Source organism: Tenrec ecaudatus, chromosome 6 (genome assembly GCF_050624435.1).
Source record: "Tenrec ecaudatus isolate mTenEca1 chromosome 6, mTenEca1.hap1, whole genome shotgun sequence".
Taxonomy (NCBI): Eukaryota; Metazoa; Chordata; class Mammalia; order Afrosoricida; family Tenrecidae; genus Tenrec; species Tenrec ecaudatus.
The window spans coordinates 36,594,561-36,617,052 of record NC_134535.1 but is presented as its reverse complement, the minus strand read 5'-3'; the positions used below and the strand labels follow the sequence as shown (position 1 = coordinate 36,617,052).

Sequence of the window (22,492 nt, the reverse complement as noted above, 5' to 3'; positions counted from 1 at the left end):
CCCATTTCCACTGGGTAGAAACAAGGATATTATAGAGTTTTTCATTTATCTAATTACCAGGTTGTGCATATATTCATTGATTCATGCATGAACCATTCATCGGTGCTTGAAAGTCTGGGACAAGGCATTAGGTTATGCCATGGATTTTCTAGATTCTATAAAGAAAGATAATCCCACCTCTCCTTTTATTAGTAAAGACAGATGAAAACATAGGTAATTAAGAAACCATGAGATAAATACTATAATCAAGGCCCATGCAGACTACATTAAAAGCTAAGGAGTAAACAGATTTGGGCTGCAAGCAGTAAGCAGACAAAGTAAAGGGTTCATTGAACCATGATTTCAATTTCAGCTGCTTTAAGAATTTTTTTCTTTTCCTTTGATTAAACCGGGATTTGCAAACTGATGTAGTTCTTCGTTATACTTATTTTTTCTAAAATACCATATAATCTTGTTACTCTTTGAAGGAGGAAAATTAAGATTAGAGGGACTATGCTCTTCTTTTATCCAGGGAATTGATATTCCAACTAACTTATTTCCCTCCAGTCCCCTGGAGTCCCGGATGATTTTCCAAAAGGAAATGGGTCACAGCTGTAGTCTAACAGAGAAAATGCCTTGATCTCAAGCAGCTGGCTCTTGCTCTCCGCTGAGACCCAGAAGAAAAGCCGGAATCTGTCAGTTCTCAGTCAGGTCAAGGAGACAGACACTTCCTTTGGCCGTCCCTGTCTCCTCTGTTCCTTCTGCTCCTTTTTAACCCTAGTAAGCCTGTGACTATGTGGGTCATACTGAGCGTCGGACATGGGTCCTCTGAGGATGGTCTCTGTCCCAGCGCTGACCAAGGTGAACTAAGCAACTAGCTGGGGCTTCAGTACCACATTTCGGAGACGTGCTTTCATTGAATATGAAATTCCCAATGAGGGTCACTCCATACCTTGGTTGCTGATGAACCAAACATTGTCTATGAAGGAAACTCTGCTTCTCAGCAAAATGACCCTTATTTATTTTGCTGGGCTGATTTCATAGAATTCTAATGTATCATTCACCTCATGGACCAAGTTTTGGGACACCAGTTTCTACAGGCAAGGAACCTAGTGTTACATATTTTCCAAGGGCTGACTACTAGCAACATTTTCACCAGGTCATAAAAATGATGAAATAAAAAAAAGTAAGCCACCTTTATGTAATAATCATTTATTCTCTTTTTCCTTTTATAAAATCTTTTTTTAAAGAGTGAAAATATCCTTTGTGTTACATAGTCAATTTTAGAAGGAGATAGCATTCTTCAAATTTATGGGAAAATAAAACTATCCTATCTTCTGGCACCTTGTCTAGAGGTATAAGTATGATAAGGATGAACATATGTGCTCATTGAAATCTGGTCAAATATTTCATTGTTTTCAAATCAATGAAATCAACTTTATTCAAAGGCATATCAGTGTAGGAAAGATTAAATTACTTGGTAATCCATAATGATCTGAGTCTTGCTTTTTATAGATGGAGATGATGTGGTCCTTTGGGGGGAAGTAGGGAAGAATAACTTGTATATATATTCATAGGACAAATACTTATTATAGAGGTCTATTTTGAGAGGAAATTTTAAAAAGGATATCAGAAATAGCCTCTTGCTTTGAGCCCACTTTATTTGAGGCGGTATGCTGAATATAAAAGTTACTGTGATACATATTTTTACATATTTACATTTTTATCCAATGAAGTAGATATTCTCCTTTGTCAAATGAGGAAATAGGTTTCAAGAGTTATAAAATCACCCTTAGCCAATAGTGAGATAAATAGCCACTCTTAGAAAATAGCGAGTGCTGATATGTTTAAATGTATAAGCCAATTACATAGCCACTATTACACAGTGTAAGAGTTATTTCAAGTCTTTTAAAATTTATAAGCTATAAATTGACAATGAACTATACAGATGAGTCAAAAGGCAATATCAGCCTATTGTGCAGAGTTCTTTGACCTTTATAAGCAGCCAGAATCTGCATTTCAGTAATACGAGGAAAATCAGTACCAAATTAAGCCACCCAGTGTCCCTTGCTTCAAACATGAATGAATCAAGGGTGCACAAGTAAGGACACAGTCTCCCTTAGTGCACCCAGCATCCAAACAGAGAGGAGACAGTCAGTTCTGTAACCTTTCTACAGTTCTGACACAAGTGAGTCACACTGTCTTTTTCATTATATGGAAATTCTTAGGTTTCTAAGACTTCTAGTTCAACCATCACTTGCATATTACTATTATTATTCATGTTTTAATTAAGATTGAATGAATTTATGTCTAAAGAAGATAAACAAATAAAGATGAAATTGTCTCAAATAATTTTGTTGCAAATGTGAATAATCAATTCACTTATTAAATTATGAGCTAAATTTCAACAATGTTAGTAAGAAAGTTGGTTCATATCTATGAAGAGTAAGTTAGTTTCTTGGAACTAGCAGGACATATATCCTCTCATACGCCATAAAGACAAATTATAATCTTACTCTGCTAAATGAGAGACAGGAACTAAGAGTCACTAGGCCATTTTTTTGTCTCAAGTGTTTTTTCATGAATTACTTAATTTTAATTTCATACTTTTTACTTTTTAGCTTTGAAAGAACTGTATAAAATGTGCTGCTGTTTAACTCTTTCAAAAGTACTCATTATTACAAAGTACTTTAGAAATGTATAATATATTTTACACAGAGAGCAAGATGATCAGGATAATTGTATTGTCACTGACAGGGCTCCTCCTCAATCATTAGAACTATTAAGGAAGGATAATCCTTAAATATTAGCTTCTGATTCAGAGAAACATTTTAAACTGTTAGCACTCCCCATCCCTAAATGAAACTTGGTTTTTATTTAGTTTAGTTTGGTTGTTTTTTTTAATTTTAACAACTCAAATGTCATGCTAATATCACGGGAGGTCCCATAACAAAGAGCAATATAAGATGCATAGTCATTACTGTGCATGAGACTATATCTACGCTTTGTTTATGCCTAACATTGTTTATCTTTCATTTTTCAAAATTATTGAGAAAAATTCCATCGTTGTATAAAAATAATGGAATCCAGGAAGAGGAATGGGAGTAGAGAGACCAGGAGGGTAGGTGGGATGGGGAGGAGAGGGAATGCATTGCAGTGATGGACACAGGAACACACACCCCACCACCACCAGGGGGATGGACAACAGAAAGCACAGGGGAAGGGCGACAGTGGTCAGTGTATGATATGAAAATAATAATAATTTATTAGTTATCAAGAGGTCACAAGGTGGAGGGAGTCAGAAAGAGGAGTTGATGCCAAGGGCTCAATAGAAAGTAAATGTGGCAACATATGTACAAATATGCTTGATACAATTGATGTATGGACTGTTAGAAGAGCTGTAAAAGCTCCCAATAAATGATCTTTTAATTCAAAACACAACCAAAAACAAATCTAGTATCATCCAGGTAACTCACAGATCTAATACAATTTCTTATAGACTGTGTGACCATGACATTAACAGTCAAGAAATCAAATGATGCATTATTTCGGGCAAATCTACTGTGAGTGATTTTTTGTAAGTATTAAAAAGTGAAGATGTCACTTTAAAGTCTAAGGTGAGCTTCAACCAAATTATGATATTTTTCATAGTCTTATATACATGAAACCTGGAGCACAGGGTATCAGATGATTGGTGCCTTTGAATGATGGTGTGGATGAAGAATGTAGAACACGCCATGGACTACCAGAAGAACAGGCAGGACTATTTTGAAAGGACAGCAAGAGAGCTCCTTAGAAATGAGACTAGCAATATTTCATTTTAGGGACTTTAGACATTTTTTCAATTCTTGGAAGACATCGTGTTTGGTAGAGAGTGAATCAGTGAAATACAGGAAGATCATTAAGCAGATGGATTGACACCATAGCTGCAATTAGTTCAAATACAGCAAGGGTTATGGCTGGGCAGTATTTTTTTCTCCCTATGTCCCCAGGGTTGCTATGAGGCAACATTGACTGTTGCACCTAACAACAACAACAACAACAACAACTGCCTATTCTTCAGATGAAGATGTCAAGGCTTTGATGATTTGCCAAGGTCTAAAGAGAAAATCAGTCAAATAATTACTTAAAATGGAAATAGAGTTTGCTCTCTTTAAAGACAAGTACATTGCTCTCAATGAGCCCTGGTGCTGCAGTGATTAAGTGCTCAACTGCTAATTGAATAGTTCAAACACATCAGCTGTTATGGAGAAAAGTTGTAGCCACCTGTTTCCATGAAGATGTACAACCTTGGAGTCCCGATGGAACAATTCGACCCTGTCTCCTAAGGTGGCTGTGCATGAGGCTAGTAGTTCTTTCCCTTTTAAGAAATGAGTTGTATGTTTTAGAGATAGCTGACTAAAATTTGAAAATTTTAGTTTAGGTACGCATCTGAGTTAAAAAAATGAAAAGTACCTTGGTTAGTAAAGTTGTGTTCTATTACTTAAATACAGTTCATAAAAACGTATCATTGTTATAATCTCAGCTTTTACTTAGTACAAAAGTATACACACTTACGAATAATTAAGAAATGATGTACACTTTGTGCTCTTAAAAACTTGATAGCATACGAGAGCTTTGTCTCCCGAAAACAAAATGAAACAAAATACACTATTGACAAAAACAAAAACATCCCATGAGACTCCCAAATCAATAAAGTTGATCTTTCCTAAGATTACCTTTTTTTCTTTTTAGCAGATTGAAATGTGCTCCATTAAGTTTTGGTTAGAGTCAAGCTTTATGATCTATTTATCATGCAAACAAAGGCAAATTATATCTATAAAAATATAAGGAAAATTTCAATTAAGTGACTGGCCATCTCTTCCCATCTATAAAACATCAGCCCTTCAGGGTTCACCATGTATACTGTCTAGCGGGAGTAATGATGAATCATGTCCACTTTGTGCTCGGTGGCAAAGTGAGACTTACCTTGCTTCACAGTTCCTGGTGAATTGGACATCTTTGTAACTTTAGAAAAAGTTTACAAGTAGTCTGTCCATCGATTGGTGACTTGTTTGTTCAGATTTTCCAGGGCCATTATTTAATCTGCCCAAGACACAGCGTATGCAGTCTCGGGATGCTTGAGAAATGTTTCTAGATAATTTGATTATAACCAAATCTCCCCCATAGTGAAGATACAATTCTAAAGGAAACTAATACCCAGACTAGAATAAAATATCCACAGGATGATGATCGTATTTCCCCCCCTGGTCCTTTCCTTGTCACGGAGTAGAGCACAGTCCGACTCCCTGAGCCACTCACTGTGTTTGCGAACTAATCCAATGGAATAACCCTGCCATCTTTTGAAAACGTTTATGCTGTGCTTTGGATTTAGTGTCAAAGAATTTTCTTATAATATATTGCAGCATGGACTGTGTTAAGTTTTCTGTGTTTCATTTGTGTATGTTATTTCAACTGCAGGAAAGAATGTCAAAGTTTGCAATTTCCCCCAGAAAATACTGCTACAAAGCGTCTTCTGAGTAAACATGTCTTTGAGAAAGAGCACCCTACATGTTGTGGGATTGTTTGAAAATGAAATGCAGGAAGATAGTATCATACTATGAAGGTCCATGTGGTTTCCTTGCCTTCCTTTCCAATAAACAAATCTGCCCTCTTCTCCTTTCAAAAATGAAGAAGGATAAGTCAGGAATGCGACTTGTCTGCAGTGTAAACTAAGCACATTCCATTTGACTCATCCTCTGGGGCTTTAAACTTCTGAAGATTTATCTTCTGAGTACTTTACTTGGAATGCCAGGTCTAAATTTTTACAAAGATGATAAATCAAACTGAATTTGGGATGTTGAGGTAAATATGTAGGATCTATGCTGACAATGGATCTTTTCATAATGCCTTATTTTTAAAATGTCATTTGAAATCACATCTGAATTAAAAAAAAAAACACAACAGCTGGATTGCAATGCTAGTGGGAAAGACAGAATTATGACCCAGAAGTTCCGAGTGTGTTTTGGTACTGCAGGCTGGGGTCAACTTTACTTGTGTTCTTTCTGATGATTGCATGCTTTGCACTTTAGTTGTGTTCAAGCTGAAGTCTTTTATCCAGGCTAAATCAAGAGGAAAGACGTTGTTCATTCATATCTAATGTTTTACTGAAGCAAATCTTAGAAATACAATGAGCCATCATGCTGCAACTATAGCACATACGAAACTTCCCGGAAAGATTAAAAGCTCTTTCTCTAAGATTACAAATTGAGGGAACCCTGGCTTCAAAAGGAAAAGTTTCAACCTCAAAAGTACATCTCTTTCTACTCTTCTCTGGTCCCTGCCCTTCTCATTAGATGGCACTGTCTCTTGCATGTAAATTGCCAGAGGTTCAAATGGAAATTGTTGAACTGTAAGCGTATCTGGTCCGAAGAATAAAAGAAACAAAGCAGGGAAAGAGAGCCTGTGGCTCACTCACCCAAATCAGAACACTGGACAACTCGGAGATGGCATTGGCAGCGGAAGGGGCACACTGGTCCCAGGGGATCCAAGGAAGGAAGCTCAGGAGTAGGCTTCTCATCTGGGTCTAACCCAGATGCCTCATCTTCTAGCATAAAGTCAAATAAGCCTCTCTGTTGGAATGGCCCTGCCCAGGACACTTGGGCAAGCAGGAGCAAGACGATAGCTGTCTTCATGATTTATCGCATCTATTGTCACAAACCAGGTTACCTAGGAAAAAAATGAAAGATTTAGGAAAAATAAGGTTGCCTGTGCCAAAACAGAGTGAGAAAAATGCAATGAAAAAAATTCTTACTTTCATTTATTATTAGACCACAGGACATTGAAAATATATTTAAAAACTGTTAAGTATATTGCAGACTTAATTGCTCAGATATTTACTTATGAACCAAAGTTAGAATGTTATTTACATCTACTTTCAAAAAATTATTGTGGGTCTGAGTTCAGAAAATATACAGTACTTCACATTGTTTGTAAAATTACCATGTAAATCATGGTGGACTTTCCGATGTTCACTCAACACATCATGCCAAGGTGAAAAAATATTTTGGTCTAAATCCATGATGGGAGATCTAAATTTTTTACTTCAAGAAAGTCAAACTCATCTCTCCAAAAACCAAACTCACAGTGGTTGAGTTGACTCCAACTCAGAGTAACACAGTAGGCTGGACTTGAACTGCCCCACAGGGCTTTCCAGGTTGTACATCTCTATAGAGGTAAACTGCTAGGTCTTTCTCCAGAGTGGGTGCAAACAGCCAACTTTCCAGTTAGCAGGCCCATGCTTTCACCGCTGCACCACCAGGGCTCCTGATGCCTCTTTCCATCCAAGTGTAATGGCGTTCGTAGAGGCCCTTCTCGTCACTCCCTGAACTATTGAAAGAGCTTCCAGCTAATCTCTGTATTGAATATTCCCTCTTCCCTGAGTCATGTTCTACTCTGCTGCCTGTTGATCTTCTAGCTAGAGTTCTTCTTAATTATCTGTTGAAAACCATTTATTAACTTCCAATGGCTTGTCATCAATTCTATATGTCCTTGTGTGACTTATAGCAATTGGCTGTCCACTTACGTTTGTAGCCGCATTTCTATTTATCTATATCTATTTTCTTACCACGTGAATCGACATTTGAATCCTAATATCCCAAACTAATTTCCATCAAAAAAACCTACCTTGTAAGCGTGTTGTAAAGAGTAAGTGAGATAATGGTGTTCCTTTCTGAAATCCCTCACTTATTCAGGTGAAGAGGTTGCTTTCTCCCTCTTCTGGGCTTCCAAAGAACGTTGCTCTTACCTCTTTTAAAGATCTTATCACATATTGTCATTTGTTTTGTACATCCGGTCTGTCCCCCTGCTAGGGCTATGTACTCATCCAGGGCGTGTCTTATTATTTCACACACAGTATTTGAACCTTGCATAACATTTTGCATAAAAAATAGCTCCACTGACCACCAGCTTATTAACAATAAAATATATTCAATTTGTTCCAAGCTAGTAACCAATCTTTTCTTTTTCTCCAAAAACAAAACAGCATCATATTTTGAAAAATCCAGTTCCTGGAACAGGAAATTTATTGGACACCTCAACCTAATACAAAAAATACTCATTTTTTTAAAAGTGAACCCATTGTCTGGCTTCTCAAACTAACCTTTTCCTTTTAAATAAGAAGCAAAAAATGTAGGAGTCTGCATCGAAAGTTCATGAAAAAAATGGAATTGAAAGATATTGGAATTTTTCAATACGTTTTTGAAGTTACTTCGTCTACGGGGAAAAGCTAATAGCTTTTTATGTAACTGCTCTGGTCTTCTGAGCTCGGCTATTTTGTAAAAAGAAAACAAAAACAAAACAACACAGCTACAAGCTCAGCTTTGATGGATTCACATAGTATGCATTCCTGTATTCCACAGGCCCGATAAATCGATCATTCTATGTCATTGAGTTACTTAGCTAAAGTGAACACGACACTTTCTCAATCAATGTGAATCCAAGAAATCTCATGATGTAAAACAGGACTGGTCTATTGCTAAGAAAATGTATTTTTAATTTATTTTCTAACAGTTCTTACTATTTCTAAAACATTTAGACGTGGCTTGCCTTTATGCGTATTATCTCTATTTATAAGTGCATGATTCTATACTAAAACTGTTCATTTGTAACTATCACTAAGTTGCTACTTTAACTCACCATCAAATTGTAACATATACCAAAAATAACTTAAAATATTTGCATATCCTAACCTTATGCGTTTCTAGATCTACTAGAGATAAGAGGGACTATTATTTTTTAGTTTTTAATATTTTTGTTCTGTTTATACTTACTACCAAATGAAATGTAAGGCATCACATACACAAGACAGACTTTTCATTACAAAGCACCATATGGATTGGATCACGGTTCACACAAGCACTTTAAATTCAGTATCAAGTTTTCTCTTGGAGCCCCTTTCCCCCAGTGACTGCAGTGCTCTTTAAGAAGAGAGCCTATTGTTTTGGCCTGGCAGGATTTACTTGGATTGGATTTAAGCATATAGTTTTCTGTCTGTTTCACATTAAAATGCAATTTTTACAGCTTACCACACATTTGCTAGCTTTGCATATTTAATGTCTTATAATTTTAGAAGAAAAATGAGGCAAAGTGACTGCAGATTTAATAAATAGCAACAAGAGTTAATAGAGATGCCACTTTTTGATCTATTCTCTTAAGTATAAAGTGCCTATTTCTCTAACTTCCCCCAAAAGAAACAATGAAGCATATCTTAGAGTAATATGATCATTAATATTTCCTTCCTTTCATTAAAATATTGCAAATTCTCTGCACAATATCCTTTACAGTAAAGCTGAATGCAGAGACAACTAATACCTTCAATCATTTATTTTATATCGCATTCACTTACTGTTGTGTGTGTGTGTGTGTGTGTGTGTGTGTGCATGCAGTTCACCGATAATGCCCTGAGGAAGAAAAAGAAGCTATACAAATTTCTCCTAGGAATAATTTCTTTTCAATTAGTCTCATGATATTTCAAATCTCAGTCTCCTTAAACAATATATGTGTGTTTTTCATAATAATAATTCCTTGAATCCATTGCTTCTTAATACATCAGAAAAATAAGCAACCAACCAATAGTAAATCCTCATGTAGAAACCAAGGCACCCACTTAGCAGTATATATATTTTAAAATTTCACTGAATTTATTTGAACCATTCTCAAAACATATTGCTGTTCCACAAAAAGTGTTGCCAATATTATATATTTTATTAAAAAATAAAATGACTTTAGTCCTTTAAATGTACTGTCTCATTTGCCATCAACCTTTTTACGATGTTATTTATATTTTTTGGAGTGGGTTTCAAAGTAAAAATAAACTAACTTCAGGGGATAGGTGATCCTATCAGCAAAGAAGCATTAATATCCCCCCTTAGTGGGTAAAACTTCAAAAAAGCAATAACAACAACATCATCAACAAATGTGGCATTTATCCATAAATCAAGTGTCCTATAGGAGGCAGTTGGTTCTTTTATCCACCCCCCTGGTCCAAACAGTAAGAGGAAAAAACCCTCAGGTATTTATATAAGTGGGAGACCACTTACCCAGTGGTCATCCAGTAACCCTGCCTTAAATTAGAAACAAAAATAACCCACATCCTCATCTCAATGAGGATGCATCTTATAGGAAAACCTCATTTGCATTGAAAAATTGGCATGGGATGCCGCTGTGAGAAGATTAGTATTTGGTATACACATTTTTTATATTTATGGCCGGTTATCTGGTGATAATGTTTTACTCTTTTCTAGGGATGCAGAAATAACAGACTTATTTAGCAAATCACCAGAATTCACTTCTCTGGGGTTTTCAAAGTTCCTCAACCGGACAAGAATTCAGGAAGGAAAGAAATCATTAAATAAATAACCGAGCTACAAATAAAATATGCTAGCCTAGAATACTTCTCTGCTAACACTTCCTCCAGAGTTTAACATTTCATTAGGACAAATGCAGAATATATCAATGTAGATTAGGGTATTAGGTTACACTTCTTTTAATAAATACCCTTGTAAGAGCAGAAAAGGATAAAAAAATCAATTAACACAAGGCATTCAATCATTTTACCAAATCATTCATGTTTTCAAGTAAAACTTCAATGCTGCATAAAGATTATTAAAAGTTTAGTACAATTTTTCTTTTTCTTTACTTTCTTTTTTCCCACCCCCTCACAAAATAATTCTCTTTTCTCTCAACTTGACTGAAGTTTATTAGTCTGCAGCAGACTTCAGGACCATTATTGAAAACCATACCTTTCGATCCGGGGCTTTGCCACAGGAGCCCTCAAAGCTGAGATGTAATTACACTAAATACTCGGCCCCAGAACAAGAGTTTGCAGGTGTGGAAAGGAGGAGGGGGTAGGTGCTGCTCTGTGACTGTCACTAGGCTGCGAAGCTCCTGCTTCTACTCCATAGCACAGTTAGAAAACAGTTTCCCTCAGTGAGCACACTCCGGCTGACACCCACATTAGATCATATGGTAATGATATGTCTCTTGTATTGGAGCCAGAAACTTTATCGGCCTGCTTTCCCGCCCCTTTTGCTTTATTCCTTTTGCATCTGTTTAGGATTCTCAACTGCTTATGTAGTGCACCGGAACAACTTGCCTTGAAGTGTGTCATATTTTGTTGATTTATTCCCTTAAAACACTTTAAACTAAAAGGTCTGCTGCCCCAGCCCCACCTCCACTCCGCTCTCCACTCTTTCTAGTCTTGTTGGTAAGTAACATTTATCATCTGTCCCAAAGAACAGGTTTTCGTTCTTCCAGGACGTGTGTGCCCTGCAAATGCCGAGAAATCGATCTGTGCTGGTTTTCAGTGTGGTCTGGGAAAACAAAAGAAGAAGCTTGATGGGAAAATACTCTCGGGGTCTTAGTCGCCTTGGTGTTTGTGAAATCTGAGTGCTGTGAAGTCTTCCTAGATATTTAAAACATATTTTAACATGCTCTGAAATGAAGCCATGGCTTTGTATAAAAACATGCCCCGCATTATTTTCATTCATCTTGGTTTAAAATCTCTTTGCGTTTTCATCCGTTTTCTGTTTCTTTCCCTTAAGAAAGCACACGGATATAAAAGTTGACACAATTAAGTGTAGCCTGTATTTGAAACCTTTGCTTTTAACAGACTATTTTATATATGTATAATCTGGAACTTTGGGAAAAAAAACAAACAGTAGATACTGTGATTGTTTCCAAATTTTAGAAAATGAGTGTGTGTGTGTGTGTGTTTGTGTGTGTGTGTGTGTGTAGGGGGATACAAATCCCAGAAAAGAAAATTATGTTCAGTCTCTGGAAAGATGTGTGTGTGTGTGTGTGTGTGTGTGTGTGTGTGTGTGTGTGTGAGAGAGAGAGAGAGAGAGAGAGAGAGAGAGAGAGAGAGAGAGAGAGAGAGAGAGAGAGAGAGAGAGAGAGAGAGAGAGAGAGAGAGAGAGAGAGAGAGAGAGAGAGAGAGAGAGAGAGAGAGAGAGAGAGAGAGAGACTTCCTTGCTGGGGCGGTTGGTCCTCTCTGTGGAAGTCTCTTTCTGTGGAAGTTTTGACTTGTATCATTTTCTGCACTGGCCTCCAGGCTATTACCAGGTGGAACTTGAATTCAGCATCTTTGAAGCCGAGAGGTGACCCCTTCTCAGATCCTCCCTCTCCTGTCCCCATCCACGTCTCTGCACTCTGCAGTAAATCAGCTTTTGCCTTGATGAAACTTGAAGGAATTAAATTCTTGAGTCGTTGCTTGAAGGAGGGGACAGGTTTCACGGCGCTGGAGTTTGCCTCCCTGTTCCATTCCTGAATAAGCTCACAGTCCCCAGCGCTGAAAACTTGCACACATTGGAGCACACTTGACCTACCAGGTCCAAGCTCCAACTCACTGGGATCCTCCGCGGGTTCCAAAGGGTTTCCAATGCCTGGTTTTCCTACACAATGACCGGACCTTTCCTTTTCAAACAAGGTGTTTTTGTGACAATTTTTGAAAAACGTTTTATATGTGTGCAAGAACAAAAGAATGCAGACTCATCCTTTTTATTTTAATAAGCATGTCCCTTTGAAATACCAAGCATTTTCACAAACACCATCTTAAAATACATTTCTTTAATCAGAAGTCAACTTCCAAATTTTGGCACATTCATTTTTAGTTGGAAAAATGAAGTCATTAAAAAGTCATGGACAGTTAAGTCACAAAGAGGTCATGTCCCTGTTACCAGAAGTCGGGTTTCTTGCAATCCAACATGAAATGGAACAATTTTGAGAAGAGATAGAATCAGCACTTATGAAGAGATTGCATAAACTCATACTGGCTTGGAGCGTATGAGTAAGTCTCACTGAAACATTGGCTGCTATATAGATAGTTCGAATATTCATATTCAGAGTCCATGTCACATCTGCTCTTGAAATCTCTCAAGTTGTGATTTCTGCTGACATCCCACAAGCTAACAAGCTAAGTATAATCTTCATCCTGTCAAAGTTTATTTCAGGGCTAGTCGCTCTTTCCCACTCTCATTAAAAACAAGTGATGTCAGTTGTACCTGCATATTAAGGATGTAAAGAATGCCAGAGCTTAGAAAGGTCTCCTTCTGACACCCCTTTATTTCCTACGAGGTCTGGAAGCAATAATTATCTTCACAAAGCTGATGTGATGGATTTATTCTTAGATTGACTCTTCCAAGGCAGGTCAGAGGCTGGAATGGGTTGTCTGGCTCTGTCTTTAACCATCATACACAGATTTCGTCCTTAACCTCAGAAGTAGAGTGGCCTGGAATCCAAGAGAGCTTTGAATTCAGCATGGCTTGAAAACTAGTTACGTAGTTGGAAAGCTTTACTTTGAGATTCCTTCTTCACACCTGCCTCGCCTCTCCCACCACTGTATTCAGCCTTCCTGAAGGGACCCTTGTTTTCTAACCGTACACAACTTTGTCAACAACAAATATGACACAGTCCATATGGACTTGTGCTTGTGGTTCTTAATCTCATCTAACCACGCCTTGATGGGTGAAGTCCAGTGGAATGCCTCTTCCAAATCCAATATAAAAATGCGTTCTTTTGAATTTTCATCACCCAGCTCTTAATAAATATGCTGAAACCTTGGCTTCTAAGAGGTAAATTAAGACTGAAAAGGTAAATTAAGAAAGGTCTATAGATAATCGTGGTGGTAAAAGTGATTGGTTCCCCAACATATATTCCATTTAAAAGAATTGTCATAGCCAATTATTATCATATATTCCTTCTCAACAATTCCTTTAGGAAAGGTATGTTGTTCAGTCCTGAGAGAAGTCAACTGCAGCTACTTCATAAATTGAGACATAAAGAAGAGAAGCACCCTCCGGGGGTGTATTACCTCATAAGCAAGTGAAACACAATCTTCTCAGCTCATTGCCATCAAGTCACTCTGACTCATAGAGATCCATAGAGTAGAAATGCCCTATGGGGTTTCTGAGACTGTAATTCTTTACAGGAGCATTTCTCCCTCGGGTGGTTTTGAACTGGTGACCTTGTGGTGAGCAGCCGACCGTGGAACCACTCTACCAGCAAGGTTCACATAATGCAGTCGTGTTTGTGCTTCATTACTCATCAGTAGCAAAAAGTATTGCATGTTTTTCATTTATATTTCTACCTTAGCTTGTTTGTTTTTCATATTTTTCAGGTAATACATCCCTGTTAGGGATTTTAAATATGAAAAGAGGCTTTGATTCTGTAGGAAGGTGATGTAAGGTTAGGAGAGGAACAGTCATTCCTAGAAACAAAGTCTTTGATGTGGTGAAGAAAATGTGAATTTGCTCACTGCAGATCAGTACATAAACACAAGTAAGCCCAGGTTCACCTTGCTTACTGAGTAATCTAACACTGGTTCTTTTTTCCTCCTCTGGATATTTTTGTATAACTCAATATGATGTCTGGAACTTCTTCAACTAACATGTGATAATGAGGTGACACAGACCTAAGAGAAAAGTTGGTCTGTGGAGGAAAAGTGAGATGATATTTTGATTTGTTAAATAGACCCTGGCTTCCTATTTAGCAATTGAAAAAAAAACGTCACACTGAAGTACAGCCAGAATATTCCCTCTAGAAACAAGTCCAAGCTTTTCTTCTCGTGGATTGTGAACATGTTATCTATCAGAAGGGACCAACTGCTAACATGCTAAGATTCCTGTTACAAAGATGAAATATTTTTTAATAATTTAACTTTCACTCCCCCCCCATAAAAAGCTGAAACTAAGTATTTTAGGCTCTGAAGGTTCCTATGACTATTACTCAACTCTGCACTGTTTCAATTACTTTTTTAAAATTAAAAGTATTGCCAGACTGAATGTGACCAACAAATGGTAGTTTGCCAACTTCTAGTTTAAGTCAATTGGTGACTTTCTGTCCCTGACAGCTACAAAGATCTTGTCATCCATCACCCAATGGGATCTCATTTGGGGGCTATTTGTCACAGCTAGAAAGACGCAAAGCCATATAATACCAAAACTATCAGTGCTCTCACAAGTGAGTCCCAACTCAGCGATTATTGGAAGTTAGATTTTAATAGCAATATTGATCGCACGGCAGTACTGTGGTAAAGTGTCAGGGTCTCTGTAATTGATTCCACTGCAACCATCACACACACACACACACACACACAGAGCAATACTATTTTATTCACCTTGTATGTGTGCAGATACATTTTGGTAGATTCATTTCGACTTTGAAAATAATGCTTTAAAACTAGACACTCCAGAAACATCAATGCATGGTGTGTTATATAATTCCTGACCAAAGTAAAGTGTGACGTAGAAAAAAAATAATGTTTTAGCAAGTCAGAGGAGCCCTGGGTAGAGATCAGTGTATACACGAGTGGTTCGATGACTGTTTATGGGAACAAGAAAATGCGAGCTGAGCGCTGAAGGGTGCAAGAATGTGCAGGGGCAAAGGGAGACCAAAGGCTTCTCTAGCCTCAGGGAACGGCACTAATAAAATCTGCCATGGAAAACCGAGGCAACCGTTAAATGAATGTGTTTATGAGAGCAGACATTTCTCGCCTTTCTCCTCGAGAGAAATGGATAGGTTTGAACAGGGAGCTGCGGTTATCAGCTCCATGCGTAGCCCATTTTGCCACCAAACTTCCTGTAATGTGGTTAGGGTACCTTGTTTATTTTAAAATAAAAGGTCCAATCAAGAGACTCTGAGGGTATCTGCTTGGCCAATTCAATATAAGGCAGAAAGGTCAATTCATAGGTTATGGCAACTTCTTTTTAGATTCCAAAGGGGGTAATCTTGATAGATGTTCCTGAAAGACATGGGTTAATCATGGGGATTATTATGAAGAGGGCTTAAGAAAATATAAAATGACATTGAAGTAAAAAAAATCCCAAAATGTTGCACAGAATTGTGTTTTGCCCTCACAACCGTGCACCTGCTCACTGTCCTGGTCCCGCAACAGTGAGTTCCAGGGAAACCGTTATCCCACGAGCCTTCAGTCCTATCTTTTCTTCTTCTGAGTTCTTTTCTGTTGCCAAACTGCAGTCACTTTTATGAGGAATGCGATTTAAGTCCCTTGAAGATGCCCAAACTGTCATTTTGCCATGGTGTAGATGGAGGAATGAAGAGCTCTCGTGAAGGATTCTCCAGGGAAGGGAAGCGGGGTGAAACGCTGCCTGTCCATCCATAAGTGCACGGAACGGCATGGAGGGAGTGTTGAGAAATCATCGGCTTCCCGTGCTGATATTTCTGTCCAACAGAGGTTTCAGTGATTTTACAGTCATGGTTTTTACTGATCCTCATCTATCTAACAAGGGTCAAGTTGTGTCACATGATGTCATCACGCAAATATTATTACCTGCTTGTGAAACGAACTGAAGGGAGACAAGCTAGAAAGAAGACAGAGACTCTGGCTGTGGAAAAGTTTGAAATTTCCCCTCAAAATTCTTACTAATTCGTTCATTGGACATTTCAGTGAATATGTATTAAGTGCCAATCACTGTGCTAGGAGCTAGCTGCTATTGAAGCTCCGCGATGAAAGAGAACTGGATACCACTTTGTTTTCGTAAGTCCTGTCTAACAAGGTAGTAAAGGTGGCAGATATGGAATGAAGGCAGTAAAACCAAAGTCAAAGAAATAAGATGTAGGTAATTGCTTAGTCTCAGTGTATTCATTTTTTTGTAACAAAATAAACAAGGCAAAAACAGGACTGCTGCCTGAGAAACTGGCGGGATATATTAATAAGTCTGCAGAGCACTGATTCTGTGCTCCGGCCGGAGGTGTGTACTTTGCAGTCATCATCTCAACGAAGGCTCACAAAACAATTGGGTGCTCTCATAATCACGAATTTTTTTTGAGGCAGAAACTCAGCAGAGAAGTATTTGAGAAAAACTTTAAAATTCACAAGGCCAGGAAGGGAAGCCGTCATATACCCAAAACACTCCTCTTAACCTCTCTTTCAGCGACCTCTGTCGCCTGAGCAACCATAAGGAAAGGCCTAGCTGTTGCAGAGCCTGCGTGCTTGTGTCTTCACCTCTAAGGAGGTCATTCTATAAATAGAAAAGTGCAATGTATGTCAATTAGGAGATGAACTTGTGTTCCTGATGCATGCGAAATACCTAAGAATTTACCACTTGACATGAGTTCAATATATAAGCTATCAAAATAAGGTTTAGTCTTGATCGTGAATCTAGAGTGAAGAATTCTTGGGGGAAAAGCATGCAAACTGAATTAAGAAATGAAAGAAGTCTGGAAGGTTTAATATGGAATCTTTTCAATTGGCCAAATTCTCAGCGTGGGAGGAAAGGCTTCACAGGGAGTGACAGTGGGAATGTTGACATTTTACAGATAAGACCAGCTTGGAAGCCCTGTATTTTGGAAGTGAGTGAAAACGACCAAAGAGGAAGATGAGAACCAGGCACCACTTGGAAGATCACGTCTGTGGCCAGAGCTTTTGGTAGTTTGCCTATCAGTTGACTAGACCTGCTGGGAATAGGACATGGTGCTATAAACCCCACTAAACAGACACCTCGGGCCATATGATACTTCCTTTCAAACAAGGAAGTATGTTCTCCGTGAAGATGAAAGTCTGAGGAAACTGAAAGTTGTGATTGAATAAGGTGATGGGCAATATCCAAATTGTTGGAAGTAAGACAACCTTGGGTTTGTAGTGTCTATTCACAAAGTTCGTTTTTCTTCCACAGCTTTGCACGCAGACCCGGAAGCCTGATGATGCGGGTTTAATTTTTGTCCTTTGGTTAAGTGTGCACAGTGTCTGGTTGGCAAACTCAGCAGTTTCTCATTAAGGATGGTACTTACTTCACACTGAAAGCACCATTAGTACCATGTACGGCCAGAACAAACATAGGTCTCTTGGAAGAAACCCAACCAAAATTCTCCTTAGAAGCGAGGACAGCAACACTTCATCTCATGTACCTTGGACATGTCAGGAGAGAGCAGTCCCTGGGAAGGGCATCATGCTCCGGAAAGTAGAGGGTCAGAGAAAGAGACTGATCCCCAAGGAGAAGGCTTGACTCAGGGGCTACAACAATGGGCTCAACCAGAACAACACTGGCCGGGGAGGGGGTTGGCGTAGGGGGAGGCGGGGGCAGGCGACGTGGTGTCTGTTGTGCAGCAGGGATCCATGAGTTGGAATGGGCTTGACGGCACCTAACAACAACAACAATGTCACGGGAGGATAAAATGGTCCATTTTGGGAAAAGGTGCAGAACTCAGGATCCACAACCTAAGCTTTTTCCGATAAAAAATAATTTAAAATGGGCTGAGGATTTTAAGAAATGTTTTCCTCCCTTATGATATTTTATTCATTTACTAGCTGAAAGCTAGGCCCTGTTGACTTTGGAACCCTAAATTACGGCCAGGAATGTGTAGTGTGTATTCATTTCATGGCATCTGTTTGGTCTGTAAATGCTCTCCTTTCAATTTACCCAGTCTCCTAGGAAAAGTACATGCAGCCTTGCAGAATACAGCCGTCCAGAATTTTAGTAAGCAAATGAAGGAAAAGTTGTACTCCTGTGTCTTTACAACGGCATGGTAAGATAAGGAGTTAGGTTAGAAACTAAAGATAGTTATAACCCCTTGGGGACTATTTCACTCGTTTTCGTTTTAATGACCATAATTTATCCCTTGCAATTTGCTTTCTTAATATTTAACAAGATTCATGTCTTTAATAATTCATGAGAAGGATGTTTTATGAAGATACACATTAATTTTGAAAAGTATAAGCTTTTTTAATTTTAAGAAGCCATTCAATGTCTTGAATAAATCTACTTCTAGAACCTGAGGAAACGTTGCCATTTAGGAATAACAAATAGGCCCAGTCTTTCTAGAATAATATTAAATCACTAGTACGTGTACTTAGTTATAATCATGAGCTTATGGGGATAAATGAAAATTGAGGTATAATCACATTTGGTGTTTCAGGTTAAATCTCTGGAACGTTCTTCATCAAAAGATTGGCTTCTTATGAAATGTCTTTATTCCTGCAGGCCAGGTTTAGTAACGTCTCCAGCATTACTCATGGTCACCGACAATACAAAGTCCAACTAGAAACAGAAATCACAATTTCTTCCACAGGCCAACAACTGTAGAGATGTGTGCTGTGAAAACAACTCTCTAACTGGGTGATTTGTGAACTTGTGCATGATAAGAACATGATGTGCCTGTCTAGGGCAAGCAAACCCACGTGAGGAAAGCCGCTGAGAGATTACAGGAAATACTGCAAACATTGTTTATTGTTGTTTTCAAATCCGTGTAGTTGCAAACATTGACTGCTGCCAGCTGGCAATAAAAATGTGGAGGCGCCCATGTTACATGAGCAAGTATTTCATGATGCCATTACAAATCCTGCAGTGTTTGAGGGCTTCCAATGAGCTAGTTTCTTAACAGCACTGAATGAGGAGAGAATGAGGTAGAGAGAGACTCTGAAAGGCTACAAACTGACCAGCAAGCAGTGTGTGACTTCAAGGAGCGCCCCTTAGACTCTTTTGCCACTGAGGAGATTCCGAGTCATGGAGACAGCCGAGCACAGAGCACAAATGCCTCCTGGACTTTCCCATAGGCTAGGGATGTTATGGGACCTGATCAGCAGAGGTGTTTTTTCTTCCCCAGAACAGAGCCATCATGGCTCCTTTCTTGGTTTCTTGGACTGAAATCTTGATACCTGAGCATGAGAGACTGCTGTGATGCTGTCAAAGGTGGAACTTGAAAATTCTTGGCATTCTTTATTTTAAAAATAACAGTTGTCATGGAATAAATGTATTTTTAAGTTGTAATGTTAAATTTCCTGTTCACACGGAACCCCATTAATATTTTTTTTAAAGCCATGCAGTTGACTTTGACTTGTGGAAATCTTGTGGCATTTTTAATTGCCTTGTAATCATGTGGAAGCTGAAGAGTGAATTCAGAAACCCAAGAAAAATCAGTTATTTGAATTATAGTGTTGGTGAAGAATACTGAAGATTTCATTAGCTGTCAGAGGAACAACACACATGTCTTGGAAGAAGTACAATGAAAATGATCCTAACAAGGGGGAATAGTGTATCTTTGTCATGAGGTGAAATTGCCTAATATTGTTGTCTATCCTTGTCCTTTGTAACTCCCACCCATTGAACAAGCGGGAGCGTGAAAGTAAGGTGTGACGGGCACTAACCTGGGGATTGGCTTGTTCTGCCATTGCATTGGGTATAATAGCGTGCCGTTTCAGAAGCTGGACCAGAAACTCCATTACTATAGAGAAAGAAGAGCTATCAGAAGGGTGTGTGTTAAACCCCTGGCTGATGTGGCAGGGGCATAGAAACTACAGGAAGAACATTAGTTAACCCAGAGAAGTGGCACTCAGACCTTGAGGATTCCTAGTCCACAGAGGCAGAAGACCAGTGATCACGTGACTCATAAGTGATGGACAAGAGATAGATGCCTGCCAGCATGGCTGAGAAGAGATACTGTGGAAAAATGTCTGGCATCCTTAACATTTTTTTATCTTTTCATTTCCCTAATAAGACATGTAGTGAGTATTGTCTGTGAGTTTGGTGTGTCCAATGCAAAAAAGGTGGGGGGAGAGAAGAATGAGAATTCAGAATGTCCTGGGTGAATGGTTAGTATCAGAATAAAGCAAAAAATGATGGAATGTGGAGGCATGTCTGACCTCTGACTTGTGGCAATCAACCTTGGGTTGTTTAGAGTTCATTGGCTTCTCCTCCCTCCTGAAGATGGAGGAAGTCAGATGCAGCTCACACAGCACCATTTCTTCACTCCTCATTTTGCACAGTTTGGCCATGTTGTCAGGAGAGACTAGTCCCTGGAGAAGGATGATGGCTGTCATGATTGGTAAAGCAGGGCATTAGCCATTGGAAAATAGCAAGACCAGGAATAGACATTTCATCAATGGACTCACACACAGCTACAAGTATGAGTGGCACAGATCAGAGCAGTGTTTTGTTTTGTTTTCCATGGGGTTATTATTAGTTAGGACTGACTATATGGTCCCTAGCAAACCTCCCCGCCTCCCCCACACACACATCACCATCCATAATGTATGCTGGGTAAATACTTATCTTAGGAAGCTCTCATCTGAATTCTCTTTAGTCCATAGGGGTCATATGACAAATGTCCCTATTGCTCAGAACTTGTGAGGATACTTTGAGTGTTACAAATGATTTCCAGTCACAACAATATAAATGGAATGAATAATTTCTTTTAGAGGAGCAGCATAGCACTGGATCCTATGAGGTAGAGGTCAAAAATGCACCCAATGCTCAACATGTCCAAATTGCTCTACTACTCCATCATCCATCTCTGTCATTAGCTGCTCTTCCTACACTCAGTACTTTCCTCACCTCTCATTAGGCTCTGGAACTCACTGTAAAGTCTCACAGTACTCAAAACCTAGAGAAATGGTTCATCCATTGTGAAGGATTCCAAATTCCCATACTGTGGGTCAAGCACTGCTCTGGAGGTCTTTCCTGACCAGTATATGGTCATAGGGAGTGATGAACCTAAATCGGCAGGTGACTGGCTGCCTACTCACAAGACGTTGTCAGCCAGAAAGCCAGGTCAAATAGGGTCCTAAGTCAAGTCCCAGGAGCTGTAGGTTAGACATAAATTTATACTGGCAATGATGAAACATACAACTTTCCTCTAGTTCTTAAATGTTTCCTCCCCCCACTATCATGATCCCAATTCTACCTTACAAATCTGGCTAGACCAGAGGATATACACTGGTACAGATAGGAACTGGAAACACAGGGAATCCAGAACAGATGATCCCTTCAGGACCAGTGATAAGAGTGTCGATACCTGGAGGGTGGAGTTAGGGTGGGGTAGAAAGGGGGAACTGATTATAAGGATCTACATATAACCTCCTCCCTGGGGGATGGACAACAGAAAAGTGGATGAAAGGAGACATCAGACAGTGTAAGATATGACAAAAAATAATAATAATTAATGAATTATGAAGGGTTCATGAGAGAGGGGGAGGGGGAAGGAGAGGGACAAATGAGGAGCTGGTATTAAGGGCTCAAGTAGAAAGCAAATGTTTTGAGAATGATGATGGCAACAGATGCACAAATGTGCTTGACACAATAGATGTATGTATGGATTGTGATAAAAGTTGTATGTGCCCCCAATAAAGAAAAAATCTATTGTGGCACTGAATACTGAATAAATTAGTGCAGCATGAGAAATAATCATAGTGTTCTAGTTCCAAAACAAGCTAAGAGTCTTATAATATAAAGTTTTGTATTTCAAGCCCGAGCAAAAAACAAAGAGTTACAAAAGAAATGACTTATCATTCTTGAATCAAATTCATTTCACATGATGCCTAGAAGAAGAAACAACCATGTTTTCAGGTTTCCATGGATTTAAAGACAAACTATGATTAAAAATTAGACTGTTATCAAGTACCCCAGTGTCATAAATATGCCACAGGATCAGAAATTCTTTTTATATATGTAAGGTTGCCAGAAGTTAAAAATCAACTGAGTGGAACAATAAGAATTGTATGAATTCAAATTAAGGTTAAAAG

The 22,492-nt window shown here is 38.7% G+C and overlaps 1 protein-coding gene and 1 long non-coding RNA gene across 4 annotated transcripts in view; one reads left to right on the top strand and one right to left on the bottom strand.

Moving 5' to 3' along the window:
- Positions 1 to 12,487, bottom strand: part of DCN (decorin) — a 48,428-nt gene extending 35,941 nt beyond the window's left edge. The window contains exons 1-2 of one of the 3 annotated variants that reach the window (XM_075551186.1): positions 12,345 to 12,487; positions 6,437 to 6,687 (exon numbers count right to left, since the gene is read on the bottom strand). In XM_075551186.1, the coding sequence (XP_075407301.1) occupies positions 6,437 to 6,653 (217 nt within the window). In that variant the 5' untranslated portion in view covers positions 6,654 to 6,687; positions 12,345 to 12,487. Of the gene's footprint in view, positions 1 to 6,436; positions 6,688 to 7,644; positions 7,796 to 10,760; positions 11,056 to 12,344 lie in introns of those variants that run through there. The other 2 variants (XM_075551184.1, XM_075551185.1) reach the window with 2 other exon arrangements.
- LOC142449886 (uncharacterized) overlaps positions 10,764 to 22,492 on the top strand; it is a 49,680-nt gene continuing 37,951 nt past the window's right edge. The window contains exon 1 of the long non-coding RNA XR_012784892.1: positions 10,764 to 11,224. This is a non-coding gene — a long non-coding RNA (uncharacterized LOC142449886). The remainder of the gene's footprint in view (positions 11,225 to 22,492) is intronic.